Here is a 17267-nt window from a genome sequence, read left to right on the forward strand (position 1 = left end):
AAATTTTATGGTCGGTGTAAGATTGTTCATACAATATCATTCTATCAATGAGGAAGATGCTTCCGATCTTATACACGAGTAATTTCCTTCATGGATAAAGAACTATGTTAGTATATTTCTTACCCTTTATATTTTTTGGTTGACAATAAACTATATCTAAGGTTAGACGTATTTCTTAGGTGAATGATGAGAGGAATGGAACAACTAGTCCGCACCTGAAGGCATTAGCTCTCGGTCCTAATCCGAAGGCAACATCATGGAACATATACTTTGTTAATGGGTACAAGTTTCACACTCACGAATGAAGTCATGGTAAAAAGACTACTAATTGTGGGGTGTATGTTAAAAGTGTTACAAATGGAGCAGAAAAAGATTTTTATGGCATCATCCAACGCGTCCTTCAATTGGAATACCATGGCTTTAGCGACAAGATTGCCCTGTTTTATCGTGATTGGTTTGATCCAAAAATAATAGTGGCACAAAATTTATTACTGAGTACAATATTGTTGACATTAAGATGAATAAGAGATATCGTCATTATGACTCGTTCATTCTTGCACAAGAAGCAAAACAAGTGTATTATGTCCCTTATCCAGAAATGTGTAGAAATATGCGTGGATGGTGTGCAACAATCACCACAAAACCAAGGGGTTATGTTGAGCTAGACGATATTGGGGATGAAATATTACCAGTTGTGCATATTACAGAAGTTGAACAAATACGTGGTTTAGCTGATGGGGGGTTAATTGATGACGATGGAGAGATAACACTGACAATTGACCCTATGACTCGAGATTGAGAGAAAAATTTATCTTGTGTTTCTATATTTTTATTTTTTTGGTTATTAGATATTTGAAAGGACAGTTTAAGAGAGATGACATATTTGTATTTCCTATTAATCATGGTTATGTATGTGGTTCTCTAGCCACTAGATTGGTGGGTCATAAAATTTTCATGTTTTAGTTTATATGTATTAAATTTTGTTTAATTGTAGGACTTGTTTTATTGTGGTTCCTATTAAATTTGTTTAATTCTATTAAATGTTGTGATATACTAATGATGTGATATTCTAAGTTTATACTAATAATGTGATATGTGAAAATATTATATATATATATATAAACTTTTATTGTTGGCAGCTTTATTGTTAGCTTCTATTCAAATGACTGGACAAAACAGAAAGAGAAAAGCACCATCCAGCACAAATAAGTAAGATGGCTTAACCTTTTCACTATTTGGTTTCTTTGCAATTTAATATGTTTTTTAATACATTTTTGCAAATGTTAATGATAATGTCAATTGTGTAAAAAAGTGTTGTTGACAGGTTATGTCGTCAATGATAAATTTTAGCTGGGACGTTTGCTATAAATAATTCTCACATGGTCCATAAGAAACCTGGTTCAAAGAAACCTCCATCACCACCTACTCAAAGAAACCCTCCACCACTGACAACTAAAACATCACTGCCTACTCAACCTCCACCATTGATTAAGAAAAATAAAACACCCCCATCTACTCAGCCTCCACCATTGATTCAGAAAAATCCAACACGACCACCATCGCAACCTCCGTCAATGACTCAAACAAACCCGACAACACCACTGATTCAGACAAACCCAACACTGCCACCTACTGATCACCCTCAACCGTCTATCCCGACTTCTGAGGAATTCAGATTCATTCCTACCCCGGGATATACTCATAATGTTTTACAAAGTCCTCCCTATCACACCATAGACGAGGAAGTTCAAGAGGAAGAAGAACAATAAATTTCTATTGAGGAACAACAAGAACAAGATGATAGGCAAAGACCAAAGATCTATATTGTGGAAGATACTAATGTGTAATAAATTTTTTAATTTTCGCACACTTTAAATAAATTACCTTTCTTTTCACTACATGATTCAAAAAAAAATTCTAGCTTGTTCATAGTAGTACCTGTAAACATCAGGCATTGTTTTATGTTGTCGCTTGAAACATCACTAGTATTGCATCTAATCTTCTTTTTTAGGACGGTCTGGATGGGCTTAAAGGCTTAGGCCTAAACCGAACATGCTATTTGATGTAAAAACATGATGTTATTTGAGTGTCCTAAGAGTGTAAAAATATCACTAGCACTTGCTAACCCTTTTATGAACTATTCTTGGAAATTGTCCTTCATGCAAGTAGATGATTCACATCATCATTTAGGCTTTAAAAATGCGGGAAAAGGTACAAAAAATTATCTAGTTTTAGAACTGACCGTTTAGTAACTTGGCATCTAACAGAGGCACCACTTGAAGGGGTACATTTAATTTAGAAGCCAGCTCTTCAAGTACATGCATGGCTTCTTTTGGTTGTGTCACTGTAAAAGCCAGAATCTGATCCTAGAAACAAACAAATAAATACACGGAAAAATGAGCAAATTTTCGATAGATAGAAAATGATAATACTCTCACTAGTACAAAAATGTTAATTTACACCCGATTTTTATTAAATTTACATCCATTATTTTTAATAAAAATCGGGTGTATATCAACAGGGTGAGAAATGTCTAACGCATTTACACCCGTTTAAAAAACGGGTGTAAATACGTTCGTAATTACTCCCTATTTTAAGAATATTGGGTGTAAATATGTTCTACGTTACACCCTATTTTAACAAATATCGGGTGTAATCTGGCATAATTACGTTTTTAATTACACCCTATTTTAATAAAAATTGGGTGTAATTATATTTTTAATTACACCCTGTTTTAATAAAAATCGGGTGTAATTACGTTTTTAATTACGCCCTGTTTAAGTAAAAATTGGGTGTAATTGGGCGTAATTACGTTTTAATTACACCCTATTTTAATAAAAATCGGGTGTAATTGGGCGTAATTACATTTTAATTACACCCTGTTTTAATTAAAATCGGGTGTAGATACGTTCTTAATTACACCCTATTTTAATAAAAATCGGGAGTAAATACGTCATTTATGAATGAACAATTATATTATATTTAAATCTATTTACACCCTATTTCATATACATCATTTAGTTATATTTCATTTTCAGTCATAATATTGCATAAAATCATACACATAAAAATCATATTTTAACTAAGTCAAAATATTTGTAATATTAACCAAAAAGTATACAAAATCATGTAGATTCATAATATTTCGAGTAATAAAAAATCATACACATAAAAATTATATTTTAACCAAGTCATAACACTTTCTTCATATATAATTTTACGCCATGCTTGACAGTTAGCTTCAGTGTTCTCTACTCCAATTGAATCCAACCGCTTTCCATGTGTAGCATTGGATTCATCCACGGCCAAAATACCACGCCTGGGAGAAGCAATTGCTTTCCACAATTCGATCCGGAGGAAGACCTTCTACATTCGTGTACACCGACTTCATCTTCTCAAGCAAAGTCTACAAAATTATTCATTATATAGAAATTCAGAGCCACATAACAAACCTCTAATTTCTTAAAAACTACGAGGTTAAAAAATGTTTTACCGTTTTGCCAGCCTTGTCATTCCCTAAAATGAGTACATGAAGCTCTAACTTGTTGAACATGTACTGCCAAAGACCATAAAATAATGAAAACATCCTTTGTTGAGAATGTTATCACAAAAAGTGGCAAGAAGTTTTGCACTAGAGTTTCCAGCAACACCTTTGTTGCAAAAGACCTCAAAAGCCTCTTTAAGAGCCTATATGATCAGATTTACATGCACATCAATCAAACATAACTGTAAAAAAAAAAAACCATTCTCAAGACAAAACCTTGTGTAAAAAAAATTGTAGTTAAATTAATAAAATGTGAAACTTCAAGAATCACCTGGTCCTGCGTACTAACAATATCATTTTTATCTGCCTGTAGACATTATCAATTAAAAGGATAAAATAGAAAGGTCAATAGCAAACATTAACTCACAACTTCAGTAGTACATGTAAGTGACCCAATTAATGCATCAATTTGTCATGAAAGCAATTCTAAAATCATTTCATGTTTACCATGCGCTGAAATCTGAATAAAAAAGTCAATATGCACCCCGAGTAAAAAAATTGAAAAATAATTGTGAACACTTAAATATTGCAAAATATGCATGCACTAGTCTTTCCTCAATTATTATATTTAGAAATTAAATCTTTTCAACCTGAAAAAAGCAAAATTATAGAATTGCTAATTCAGGCACATACCTTTTTGTTACTTGCAGCATCTTCGGCGTGCTTCACCAATGCCATGCCTTCGGTGGTAACATGTTTGGAAGAGGGAAAAAAGATAAAGATGTGCGAGCAAGAAAGCAGAAACAGACAACAACCCGGAACTTTAAATATGTTTACATTATCAAAGGGAGGAAAAGAATAAAGATAAGTTCAATGCCACCAACCTACTTAAATATGCTAGATACATGATCCAAGCCACGGGGTATTTTAGAAAATAGCCTGAACATCCTTGACAAGTATTCACACTAAACATTTGAAGGAAAACATGAGAACATCCCATTCACGGTTAAAATTTATCTTATACAAGACAACTAACAAGTAAAAAGAATTCCATTCACGGTTAAAGAATCAGTATAGTAACAATTGAAACAACACTTCCAAATAAATATCACATCACATCATGATGCATATATATCACAACATTTCATCATGACAACAAACACATACATGATTCAATTTACATCTCGGCCAAGCTGTGCAAACTGAAGACCTAGGCCACCTTGTGGGTTGGCCAAGAAATGACCAGTTTGATAGCGGCTATTTGAAACAGCTAGCCAGTTTGGAGTGGATCTCCACATACTTTGCTTGGTCAATTGGAAACCCTGTCAATAAAAGGATACCACTGCATCAGTGTTAACAATATGCAAGAAAGGAACAACAAAGAAATCATTTGTTCATCCAATTCCAATGGCCGACTAGAATACTTTCATGCACACTAGATATTGTACAATATATGACCAAAAACCTAGAGGCTAGAGCATTTGCACAACACAATGAAACATATAAAAACAAAATCATCTGATTTATAATAAAACTTACACACCTTGTTGCTCAAAGGTGACCTCAGAATTTCTATATTTAGAAAGCACTCTTTGGGAAAAGTTCCCTTTTCAATATCCCTAATAGCTGCATTTATCAACGGTAAACAGACTTCTACTGCATCCTTGAAATCAGTTTCTTGGCTTTCATCCTTCTTCCTATAACAGGATAAGATACCACCAATTCACAATCATTTGCATGAAACCCTGGTTGAAACCAAAAACCAAGTGTCCAGAATCATCAGCTAACAAGTCTAATGATATGAATAATGACGGCACACCACATAACAATGCCTCCCTAGCTCCAGCAACAAAGATACACATCTCAAAACGAAATCACTACGTTTTTGCGACCAAGTTAATCTATGTTGACCAAGATCATAAGAGGAAAATTAAAGATGAATTCTGTGTTAACTCTCTAGATATTTAAACAGAAAAGTAACTCGCAATATCTTTTGAAAGATCTGCATTGAAATCATGCAAGAAATTAGCGGAAAACTCACATTTAACCACCTGCAGCAGGTCCAATAGCTTTGACTAGAGACATAGCTGTCATAGATATACCATTAGCCGCCCCTCTTTGATCTTGTTCCTGTTTTCCAAATTGACAGTTTTGTCAAAAACTAATTTCAAACTCTCTGTAGAAACAAAAACAGTTAATGAAATATACTTACCACTGCTCTGTTTTGTACAAGGAACAAACCTGTTGTAATTGTCACCTATAAGTCCATCAAAATAAATACAATAAGTCAAATTTGTAATAGAAAAAAACTCTTTCTCACGAAATGAAGAAATGAACTTACAGATATAATATTCTTGAGAATGGAACCAATACTAATGAATATGTATAAAGATATGCCTGACAACATTGCTATGAACAGATAACTTTGCAAAAGTGGTATTGAAAATATCTGCATATGAAACATAATTCAAATGACAAAAAGTGAAATGCAGAATTTCAGTAAGTTCCACAATGAGATGAAACTGATTAAACTAACCCCTGTGATTCTGGCAATTCCAACAGGTCCACAAGCTTTTTCCATATATTGGTATAGAGTTAGTTGATAGATCACAAGTGCTAGACCTGAAAACTTCAGAAGTTAGTAATTGTACAAAATGTCTATTATGTAATAATAGGAATACAAATTGTTATTTCTTCTTTTCAATCAACTTACTAATTATATTTTGCAAATGAAACAGTGCTCTTCAGCTAAAGGAAGTCCTTCAAATGCAAGCAGAGGTGCACAAACGCATGAATGAAAGAGTTGAGGTATTTTATAGTGTTTAATCAAATATCCTTATAGGAAAATAAAACAGAACTATAGTTATTATTCACATGTGTGCTTTAACCAATGAAAGATGAAGAAAATCTAAAGTGATTTTTTGGTATTTGGTTGGAAGGTTCAGAAAAGCTTGAAGCTGAAAATTGAAGCACAAGGAAAGTACCTAGATAGAATTGGACAGAGTAGTCAGATCAAAACAATTACAAGAAAAGCATGCAAGTCTTTTGCTGGTAGAGCTACACCTCTGCCCTCTCTTTCAGAGGAATCTGAATCCTTAAGAACACGATCAGAGGAAGAACATCAAACAGCCAAAAAGAAAAAGATCACTCAAGATGATGACAGTGGTTTTCCTGCAGATTTTGAACTAGGATCATCTATAATCTCAGAATTCTGCAACCAAACTTTGAATCTTTCTTGGAGTCAGCTAGCTGAAGCAACATGCCAATCAGCTTTGGTGACTAATTTCTTATTATAGGCTTTGTATAATTAGAATAAATGTTTGCCAAATAAAACAGGTGATGATGATGTCCATCTTATATACAATGTTTGTTTGATCATTTTTGGTCCTTCAAAGTATTTTGATATGTACAGTTATAAGTTGGAGGATCAAGAAATGAACAATGTTCTGTATAAATTGTTGGATGAAAATAAAAGGTTCAACAGAATCAAACATCATATATGTATAATTTAGTAGTACCTAGTTGATTGCATGGAACAAAGTTATTCAGATTTCAGAATATTGTTGGACCCATTACCATATTCTTAAGTCTTATTTTAATTTTTGAATCCATATCCAAAAGAAAAGTTGACAAACAATAATACATTCTTTCATTAAACAAAACTAATAATATCTTGCCAGTTTTTTCTTGAAATTATTGTTTCGATGACCTTCATACAATCAATACCTTCAAATCTTAGAAAACAAAAATGAAAGTACCTAACACCAAGTATGAGAGCTGCTTCGCTCCTAGTCATAGTAGGCTGAAAACCGCCTTCATAAAATTTACACAATGCTGGTCGTCTAGCTTTGAATGCTTGCCAAGCCTGAATACCAGCTTTACCCGCATATGTTGCAGCAGCCACATCTATCCCTGCCATTAAAGGTGTAGCCTGTCCCACAAAGAAACACAACTTAAATGTTAACAAATTTTAAAAATCTCTCCCAATAGGTCACACAGACACACACCCTTCAATATTTATGGTAACCAAGGTTTTAAAAAACGTTTTGTTACCGGGAAAACGGTCGCGACAAAACAGTATCGAAAGATGCAGACACTGTTATTCACCATTTGAATCATCCAACAGAAATACAAGTATAAATCAAACAAACAGCAACAACAAAAAATGCCTTTAAGATGTAAGCAAGAAACTTCTTTTATATAGACACATAAAACAACTACTTCAATGAAGAAGAAAAAACACTAAATAAAGGGAATAAGGGTATAATTTGTGAATTGGTAGGAAAATACAGTGTCAGACTATCATATCAGCCTCAAATGTCTCAAATCCTAAACCTTTATCATATTTGATCCACCTTTTGATTAATAACCATACATGTAGTTCATGTTTTTACCAAAGGAAAATGAAGAGAGAAAAAATGTTCGGGTTCTACTGAACTGGAAAAAGATTTTCTCAATCAATAAAATGAAATGTGATACCTATGTCAATTTTAGACATTTCTTCACCTCGTCAACTCAAGCACCAACTACAATATGAAAGTTCTGACCCTGAATATTAAGCTACACTTTCTTAAAGTTATACTTCAGAGTTACAAACAAAAGGAGACTGAGAATTCCATAACTAATATCACAACAAACCTCAACTAAAATCGATCTCAAGAAACTTAATTTAAGCCTTAAAGGAAGGAAAAACCAAGAAATAGATATAACTTTAGGACCTACAAACATGATTAAGTTTATGTTTATGTACTTCCATTCATTCTGGTTTAATCCTTAGAAGGAACAGATCCAAATATTAGCCCCCCTCCCCCAAGGAAAAACATAGTAAACCATAAATAGCACTTTGAATTCAACTAACTGTAAGGAGAACTACTTCTCTTCAAACCGTGTCATTTAAATGTCTTTTAGAAAACTTTTTCAGTAACATACACATGATTATATCGAGAATCTAAAATTTAAAACAACAAAAAAAAGACTCATTGATTCAATGATAACTAAGCATCTCAGCAATTTTCATGTATTAAAATAGCAAATGGAAGATGCAAAAATATGGAGAATTATAAAGTGATTTAATTTTTACTGCCATTCGTTCCCTTTCAACTCTAGCCAGTAATGGTCCTTAATCTTTGAATTATCTCATGATTAATTTGACTCATTAATTTGGTGCATTACAAAATATTTATTAGTTGTTTCAGTAATTTTATAATTAGTATTCATGACTCAAAGAGAAATGTCGCACCAATCCAGCCGCATGCCGCATGCCAAATCCGTTTTGAAACATAGAAGATAAGAAAAGGTGCTTTATATCTTCATAGCGCGAAGCTGTATTATGATTACCTACAATAGCGCGAAGTTTTGCCAACTCCACCCTCGTAGGAAGCCTGTTTAGAATCAAACGCCAACCTAAGATAAGCGCTTTACTAGGCGCCATTGTTTTCCATAGGGCACCCAAAAAACACAGATCAGCGGCCTCCATAACCTATCCACCCTAAACAGCGACCTGCAGCCTGCTAAGTGAAGCGATCCTCCTGCCGTGAATCCAACTTAACAGCCTGCAGCTGGAACAACGACTTAGAAACCTTCTCCGCAAACAAAGTTGCATTAATCCCAACATCCCACACTCACCATATTAGAAATTACTTGACAACCAAGATCCCCAAGACCTAAAATCCACTCTGTCAGTTATAACAATGACTTTGTTCTTCTCAGGACAATTTCTAAGTAGTTCCAGAACCTTTCCTCTTTAAACCCAACCAAATAGAAAGTGGAACAATTACTTAGTGATGAAGAATAGACACAGCATATAAAAATTCAACTATAAGCACAATCCAAAAGTCTAAGAGGATAAAGGAGAAATTGAACCGAAACTTACTTCTCTTTCAAACTTATATAAAGACCTTGAGGACATATGAAGATGATGATGATGCGATAGCCTATCCCATCTTTGATGCATAATATAGCACAGCAAAATCAACCTGAATTCAACAAAATCAACTTGAAATATAGCACAACAAAATCAACCTGAAATCAACAAAATCAACCTGAAATATAGCACAACAAAACCAACTATCCATTCTGAGTCTACACTTTCAAAATCAACAAAATCAACCTGAAATATAGCACAACAAAATCAACAAAATATAAAACCCTAATTCTTCAGCTACCAATGTCGCTCAAAGTATAAAACCCCTAATTCTTCCTTACTAATGTCCTCTCAGTTTCAAAAAAATGAGAGTGAGAGCGGTGCGGTGTTGGAGAAGAGGAGAGCTTCGTTTCTCTACCAATGTCGTCACAGGAAGTTGAGTACAAGCATTAGCTTCATGAAAGAAACTGAGAGCTTCGTTGCCTTCACCATTGCTGAGTTTCGTTGGATTTCGTTGATTGTTCAGAGAATGGATTGAAAAATGGGTTTCGTTGGGTTTGGTTAATATTTTGTTCAGAGAGAAAACTGGTTGATTGAAAAATGGTTTTATTCATTAATATTTTAACGGGTGACATATGCACATTAATATTTTATTAGTTGGGTTTGGTTAATATTTTATTCATTAATACTCCCTTATTAATATTTACTTAACTAGTTAATAATATTTTGGGTTATAAAAATAAATATTTTTTTTAAGTCTATTTAAATTTACACCCGATTTTTAATTTAACGGGAGTAATAGAGATTTAAATATGATAATATTTTTAATTTACACCCGTTTTTAAAAAATAGGGTGTATATTTTCACATGATCAATCATAAACTGACACTTTAATTACAAAAGTGCCATCGTGTTTTTTATTTACACCCGTTTTTATTATATCGGATGTAAATTTTAAAATTATATTGTTAATTTTGTACTAGTGTCTACATATTAAAAAACAACCTTAAAAATCTCGGCCTTCTCACCAGCAATTTCCCCAAGAGTATTTCCTGTTTATTGCTGAACAAGTTAGTGAGCATAATATTATTTGTGAATTTTTAATTAATTAACGAACATTTTGCTTTGTAGGTTAAGTCCAGGCGGCCTTGTTGCCTAAATGTGCAGAAAAGTTATAATAAATCTTTACCGGGGAACTTTTTATAATTATAGTGAGCTTAAACGTGACGGAAGAGAAGACGAGAGAATTGAATGGTTCAATACGTTTAAAGTATGACATGTAATTTATTTTTTAGTTGTTTTATTATAATGTATATTGTTGAGTTTAATTTATTATTTGTATATTTTTTCAGTTACTTGTATGCTGGGACTGTTGTGATGATGCTAGAATGGAAAACTTATTTCATCAAAGATGTGGTAAATAACCGACTGATATATTGCAAAAGGCTAGAGAGAAGGCGTGCAAGCCGCCTTTGATGGGTGTAGATGCATGGACGTGTCTTCTTGGCAAGTGGCAATTAAAAGATTTCAAAGATGTCTCCCAACAAAATAAGATTAATCGATAATCAAGCAGAGGTGGGGCAGTCCATACGTCTGGTCGTATAGCTCACCATGATGTTGCCCTTGAATTAGTATGTATTGTATTTGTAATTACAATGCGTTAATATAATTATATCCAATATACATTGTGACCATATATAGTTGTCTTTAATTCTAGGCTAAAAAACTCAAGCAACCCGCACATCCGGATGAGATCTTCATTGCCACCCATAAAAAGAAGAATGGGGACTGGGTTGACCCTCGTGCAGCGGAAACACATGTAAGTTCCTTAAGTTTCTTCATTTTCTCCTTCAAGATTTTGTCGGTGATGTTTTTCTCGTCAATTGTGCGTTTTTGTGTTTGAATTTCATGGGTCTGTTTAGTGTTTCTTAAGCAAATGTTCCATTGGATTTTCAGAACCTATTTGATGGCTTTGATCAATCAATATTGTTTGATGGATTGATTAGGTCAAATACAGGAATAACATTATCATGTAATGAATGGATTTATTGTAGGATATTATCTTATATGTCATTTATACTTAGAATTCTGTTAGGATCAAAACAAAATTTTCAATTAGGCTCTGGAAGATAGTAAAAAATAATGCCGAAAAGGAGTATTTCTATTGTTTAGTCCCGATAATTCTTATATCTATTATCCAAGGATAATGACTATAGTACTATTGTTATAGACTTTTACTTTTTAAAGGCTTTGAGTTGTAGATAACCACTCTATCAAAGTATTTGAAAATTTGGATAATGTCCAAGTCTGGCTTTAAGTTTTCAAATCTTCATAGAAGATAGCAACACCAAATATCACAACTCCTCTAAAATGATTAAATCTTGCAAATACAGCCAAAGGTCTATAACATAAGCATTATTAGTACTATAGTCATTCCTACCTTTACAGGGAAACCCGTTCTACTCCCTCCGTTTGAAATTGGTAGTTAGTTATTAAATGATATATTTTATCGAGCATATGAATACCTTTTTCACTGTTTTTTGGTCTAAATATCACCATGGGTTGGTGTTCTTTTGTTTAAATTGTACTGACTTGATTGGAACTGATTTAGATGCATAATGATCTGTTTTGTTGTTTTGGACTACATTGGTGCATAATTTCCTTTTGCAAGTGTGCATGGCTATTCATGAATTGTGGACATATGAACTGATGCATAGTGCACTAAACTGATCTGGTTTTGGTGTGTCAATCATGAGTTTTATTTATAACTGAATATAATTAATCTAGAATTGAACTGAACTAGTTTTGGTGTTAACTTAAAATCAAATTGTGTTTGATAGGTTCTACTGATGTATCACTGTTTTTTAGTCTAAATATCACCATGGGTTGGTGTTCTTTTGTTTAAATTGTACTGATGTGATTGGAACTGATTTAGATGTATAATGATCTATTTTGTTGTTTTGGACTGCATTGGTGCATAATTTCCCTTTGCAAGTGTGCATGGCCATTCATGAATTGTGGACATATGAACTGATGCATAGTGCACTAAACTGGTATGGTTTTGGTGTGTCAATCATGAGTTTTGTTTATAACTGAATATAACTAATCTAGAATTGAACTGAACTAGTTTTGGTGTTAACTTGAAATCAAATTGGGTTTGATAGGTTATATATTGTGCATCTTCAGAATTTCCCTATTAAGTTTTAATTAATTGGTTGTTCAAATATATTTGGAGTCTAGTTTCATTTGTCACTCAATTCTTGTAACAAGTGACATTATTCCACCAAATAATTGATGCTAATTTTTACATTATTTTTTTAATGTTGCAGGAGGATGAGGAAGATGATGTTGATGCTAATGATGATGTTCATGATCAGTATAGTTGATTTATGTCTAGATTGTCTTATGTCTAGTTTGACTTATAAGGATACTTATTTTGGTACACCTTGGCATGTATAAGTAAACTCGTTTGATTATATGACTGTGTTATCAGTATTAATGTATCACTATGAAGACTTATTAATATTGTATCACTATGAAGACTTATTAGTATTGTATCAAGACTTATCAGTATTGTATCACTATGGAAATTTATGAGTATTGTATCATATTTTGCAATTTACTGATTTTATTTTAAAATGGTTAAATTATGTTTACTAATAGTTTTTGGTTTGACAAAAAAATGGTTTGTGTTGTAAAATTATTTTATGTATCATATATATTTTTATAAATTATAGGTGTAAATAAAAGCAGTTTTCAGTAAATAGCATACCATAAAAAAATTTAGCGTCAGCTTAAATTGACACTAAACTTTTTAAGGCATTGGTTCTGAACGTCATTCAATCATAAGCAAACACGTGGCACACTGTAGCGACGCTAAAAGCTGACGCTACAGGAGACTCTAATGTTTATGTGTTAAGGGGAAACTCAATCACATAATGCCACGTGTCAGCCATTAGAGTTGCCAAAAGCCGACGCTAAATTTGTATTAGCATAGACCTCTGGATCATGGGTAGTGTCTCTTTAGCGCTTACCGTGGCCGACACTAGACTAGCGTCGGCCGCACGCTACTGTTAGCTTCGAGCTTTGGAGAGACCGCCCCGACACCGACACTAGGCCGACACTAAATCTTGTTAGCGTCGGTTTTTTGTTGTTAGTGAGGGCTTTCAACCGACGATAAAATGATGTTTTCTTGTAGTGAATAAATGGTTTAAAAATCCATTATAAACTTAATACTATAAGATCAATGATACACATAATTAAGCGATATAATAGTATGCTTAAAGAAACAAAACTATAACATAGTGTTATAACTTAGAAATCGTGTTGCTCTTTTGTGTTATAGTTTTTTGTGAAGGGAAATTGTTTTAAGCATTGATGTTAATATAATAATTTTTTCAATATTTTTTATAAAAAAATACTAAAATTGGTCAATGACAGACATTTCTTTTAACCGTGCGATTATACAAAATCGGCTCTGGTTCGTTGGTTCGAACTCTTTTGAGTGATTCAAACCGGTTTTTCTGGTTTTACTCTAGTTTTGAACCACCTTCGGTTTTACAAGGCTGCCTGGACCAGATTCACCTCCAGTTTTTGGTCCAACTAATTGAACTGAACGGTTCGATTTGATTTTTAAAACATTGGTTTATAGGTTTTTTATTTCAACTTCTTTCTTCATACTATAACCATATCTATTGTCTACATGTTCTTTTTTTATTCCCACATCTTTAGGTTCTTTTTCATTTACAGTCTTTCTTCGCTTATAAAGAATACATTGTTTCTACTTTCTACAAAGTTAGAATAGCTAATATTAGTAAGAGGAGTGCTAGCAACACTCTCTTTTCAACACTCTCTCAAGCACCCACTTACTTATTGGTTGAAACATGTGTGGGTCCCTCACTTTGAAAGTAGGTCCCACATAAAGTGGTAGGACCCACACATGTTTCAACCAATAAGAGAGTGAGTGTTTGAGAGAGTGTTGAAAAGAGAGTGTTCTTAGCATTTCTCATATTAGTAAATCAGGTTTAAAGGAACAAATAAATAAGTATTCTTTCGGTTTCCTTGGTTAATAAAAAATTATCAAATATGCTTTTAGGGCCAAACAAACGATGAAGTCAAGCAATAAAATTTCAAGACTGCGCGCCATTTCACAAAAAGAAAGTAATTTCAGGAACTGATACAAAATTATTATTCTGAACATCAATGTATGTTTTGAAAAAAGTATGATCATAAGAGACATAGAAGGAGACACCAATGACTTCCCACTACCCATTTTATCCATCCTCGAGGTTTAATTCAGTAATCATATCAATAAATTGCTCTTCTCCATAAAGGTTAGCTAGAGAAGCAATGTTTGGTTCGTTCATACACTTATTACTACATGTCTTCACTTCTTCAAAAATTATCTATTACCTCGGTTGATAAAAAGGTTTCACAGTGGTTAGCTATCAGTGGTAATGAATGATGTCATAAAAAATTAGCTATTTTTTGTTGAATATGTGACTCCATAAACAAGAGGGGCGTGAATTGTGGATTACAGTAAAACTATGGTTTGAAAAAAATAAATTTTATTATTTTCATAATTTAAAAACATTTTACAATCATTTTTGAAATTAGCAGCGAAAAATAAAAATGAGGAAGATAAAAAGTTAAGGGAAAAAGAAATGAGATCCGAAATTTATACAGTTTTGGTCAAGAAGACTTAGTTTTGTTCCCAAGATTTGATCTTGAGAGTATCAAATAAATCTTAAGAGATTTTAGTAAGTTAAACTATCAAACCCCCTTATACAAGGAAAAATAAAATTTCAGGCTAACATCCCCATCAGTAGACACCATATATTTTTCATCAAAGGTAACATCCCTTCTAATCACAAACTTAAAATCTCCTTCATTCCAAAGGCCTTTGACCCCTTTAGAATATCCTAGAAAGATTGTTTTTGTGGTTCTATTATCTAGTTTGTTATCCTTGACGTGATAACAGAGTGTGCATCCAAAAATTTCGAGTCTATCATAATCAACATGTTCACCCAACTGCACATGTTGAAATCTATACGGTCTGACAATGGGAGATTTTAAGAAGTTTTGTTACCAAGAAGGGATTGTGAGACACTAGAGAATCAAATACACACCATAACAAAATGGATTTTCTTCTTAAATAATATCCTCTTATTTGGATAATTCGTTTTAAAGTGTTCAAGTTCACCATATTTAAAGCATGTGTGATACCCCAAAATTTGCCCATACATTTTTCCTCATTTCAATTCAAAATCAATACACAAAGCTCCAAGACACACTCTCCTATACAAGGCTCTAAAACTAGGGTTTGGCTCACTCAAAGGAAAATCGGTGAATCAATGACTCCAAGGCATATCATAAGGCTCAATATATCCCACACTATCTCCATGACAAGTATCAAGTCTCATCTCAAAGCTATGGTCACTCAAAAGTTCAGAAAGTCAACAGTCGACTGGTTGACCTAAAAAGTCAACTGTGGTCAAAGCAAAACCAAAACTCCTGATTTTTTGTCAACATCCTCATATTAAAGTATCATTCACCATTTGATCAAGAATTGATCATGGTTCATCAAGGAAAAATCAAAAATCAACAATTCAAAGAGTTTCTAAATTAGGGTTTTGTATAGGAAAAGTCAACTGAACTTTGACCAGCCATAACTCTCACATGGAACATCCAAAATTTTCCATCCAAAGCTCATCTTGAAGGAAATTTGATTCTCTACAATTTTGTCTCTCACATGCCAAGTCTAAAAATGCTTCATTTAAGAGATATGGACCAAAACATTACAGGTCCTTTTCAAAAGTCAACAAAAGAACACTTTTTTCAAAAAGTCATATAAAGAGCATGGAAAATTATTTTGATGTGAGACCAAAGACACTGGTTAGGGGACTCTCTAAGGTTTACAAAAAGTCCACAAGCTTGAAAAAATATTGAGATATGAAGAAATGGCATGGTGTACAAGTTCATCTATTTTCTAAGGGTATACAAGAGAAAAAGGCCTAAAACTCAAAATATTTCTAAATGGGCTTACATTCTTTTTGTTCTACCCTCATTATAGGCCCATCCACGTGACAAAAACAAAGAACTTTTTTACTTTTATAATTTTTATTAATTATTTATGATTTTAATTCATTTAAATCATGATTTAATTATATAAAATATGAAAATAATGAAAGATTAGATTTCCCTTCAATTTCAATCATCATTAATCATCAAAATATCCCCATATTCATTACAAATTCGTGCAAGCCAAGTTAGTGAAGAAAAAGATTGAAATTGGCCAAAGATAGAAAGATTTTCAATCAAATTTGCCAAGATTGCAAAACCAAGATTCAAAGAAGATTTGATCCAAATTTGTTGACCTAAAGCTTCTCTATAAGTACCTGAGCAAGTCCATAGCACAAGGATGACAAAAATCTGCAGTGAAGAGAACCCAAACCGAGTGCAAAGAGTGAAGGAAAAGTCAAACGTGTTATTGGCAATTGAGGCGAATCCAAGGAGTTTTGAAGGTGCTAACATATTCCTGGAACATCACTGACTGTTTCCCAATCACGAACGAAGTTTGAAGCGTCCAGAATCGTGCCTCATACACTCACGGTTTGCCCATTCTTTTTCAACTTCGATTTCACAATTCCATGCATCATAAATGAATTTTGATTGTGCATTCGTGTTTAATATGATTCTGTGAATGTTCTGGACCGTTTTAATTATTGTTTAGTCAATCGTATTAAGGATTGCCATTGTTAGGGTTCAAGTTTTGGAAATTGGGGATTCTTAGATAGAAGTGATTACAGTTTGAATTAAGGACCCTATTGAGGTCGCAAGACCATTTGGAAGCGATCTGGGTTGTTTGTTTTTGTTTTTGGATCGTGTTCTTGCAGGTTCCATGGTTGTGGGTTTCGCTAC

The 17267-nt window shown here is 33.2% G+C and overlaps 2 protein-coding genes across 2 annotated transcripts; one reads left to right on the forward strand and one right to left on the reverse strand.

Moving 5' to 3' along the window:
- Positions 1–5527: 5527 nt before the first annotated feature.
- LOC131649963 (probable peptide/nitrate transporter At3g43790) lies at positions 5528–6110 on the reverse strand (the record flags this gene model as incomplete). The annotated part of the gene is made up of 4 exons (XM_058919703.1): positions 5528–5614; positions 5697–5741; positions 5826–5933; positions 6021–6110. Coding segments are annotated over 4 exons (330 nt in total), but the record flags the coding sequence as incomplete, so codon positions are not given.
- Positions 6111–6138: 28 nt separating this feature from the next.
- On the forward strand, positions 6139–6780 carry LOC131649964 (protein PHR1-LIKE 1-like). Its single transcript, XM_058919704.1, has 3 exons — positions 6139–6149; positions 6223–6292; positions 6424–6780. Exons 1-3 carry the CDS (start codon positions 6139–6141, stop codon positions 6778–6780), a joined length of 438 nt encoding a protein of 145 aa, XP_058775687.1.
- The last annotated feature ends 10487 nt before the right edge of the window (positions 6781–17267 follow it).

This window comes from Vicia villosa, linkage group LG2 (genome assembly GCF_029867415.1).
Source record: "Vicia villosa cultivar HV-30 ecotype Madison, WI linkage group LG2, Vvil1.0, whole genome shotgun sequence".
Lineage (NCBI taxonomy): Eukaryota > Viridiplantae > Streptophyta > Magnoliopsida > Fabales > Fabaceae > Vicia > Vicia villosa.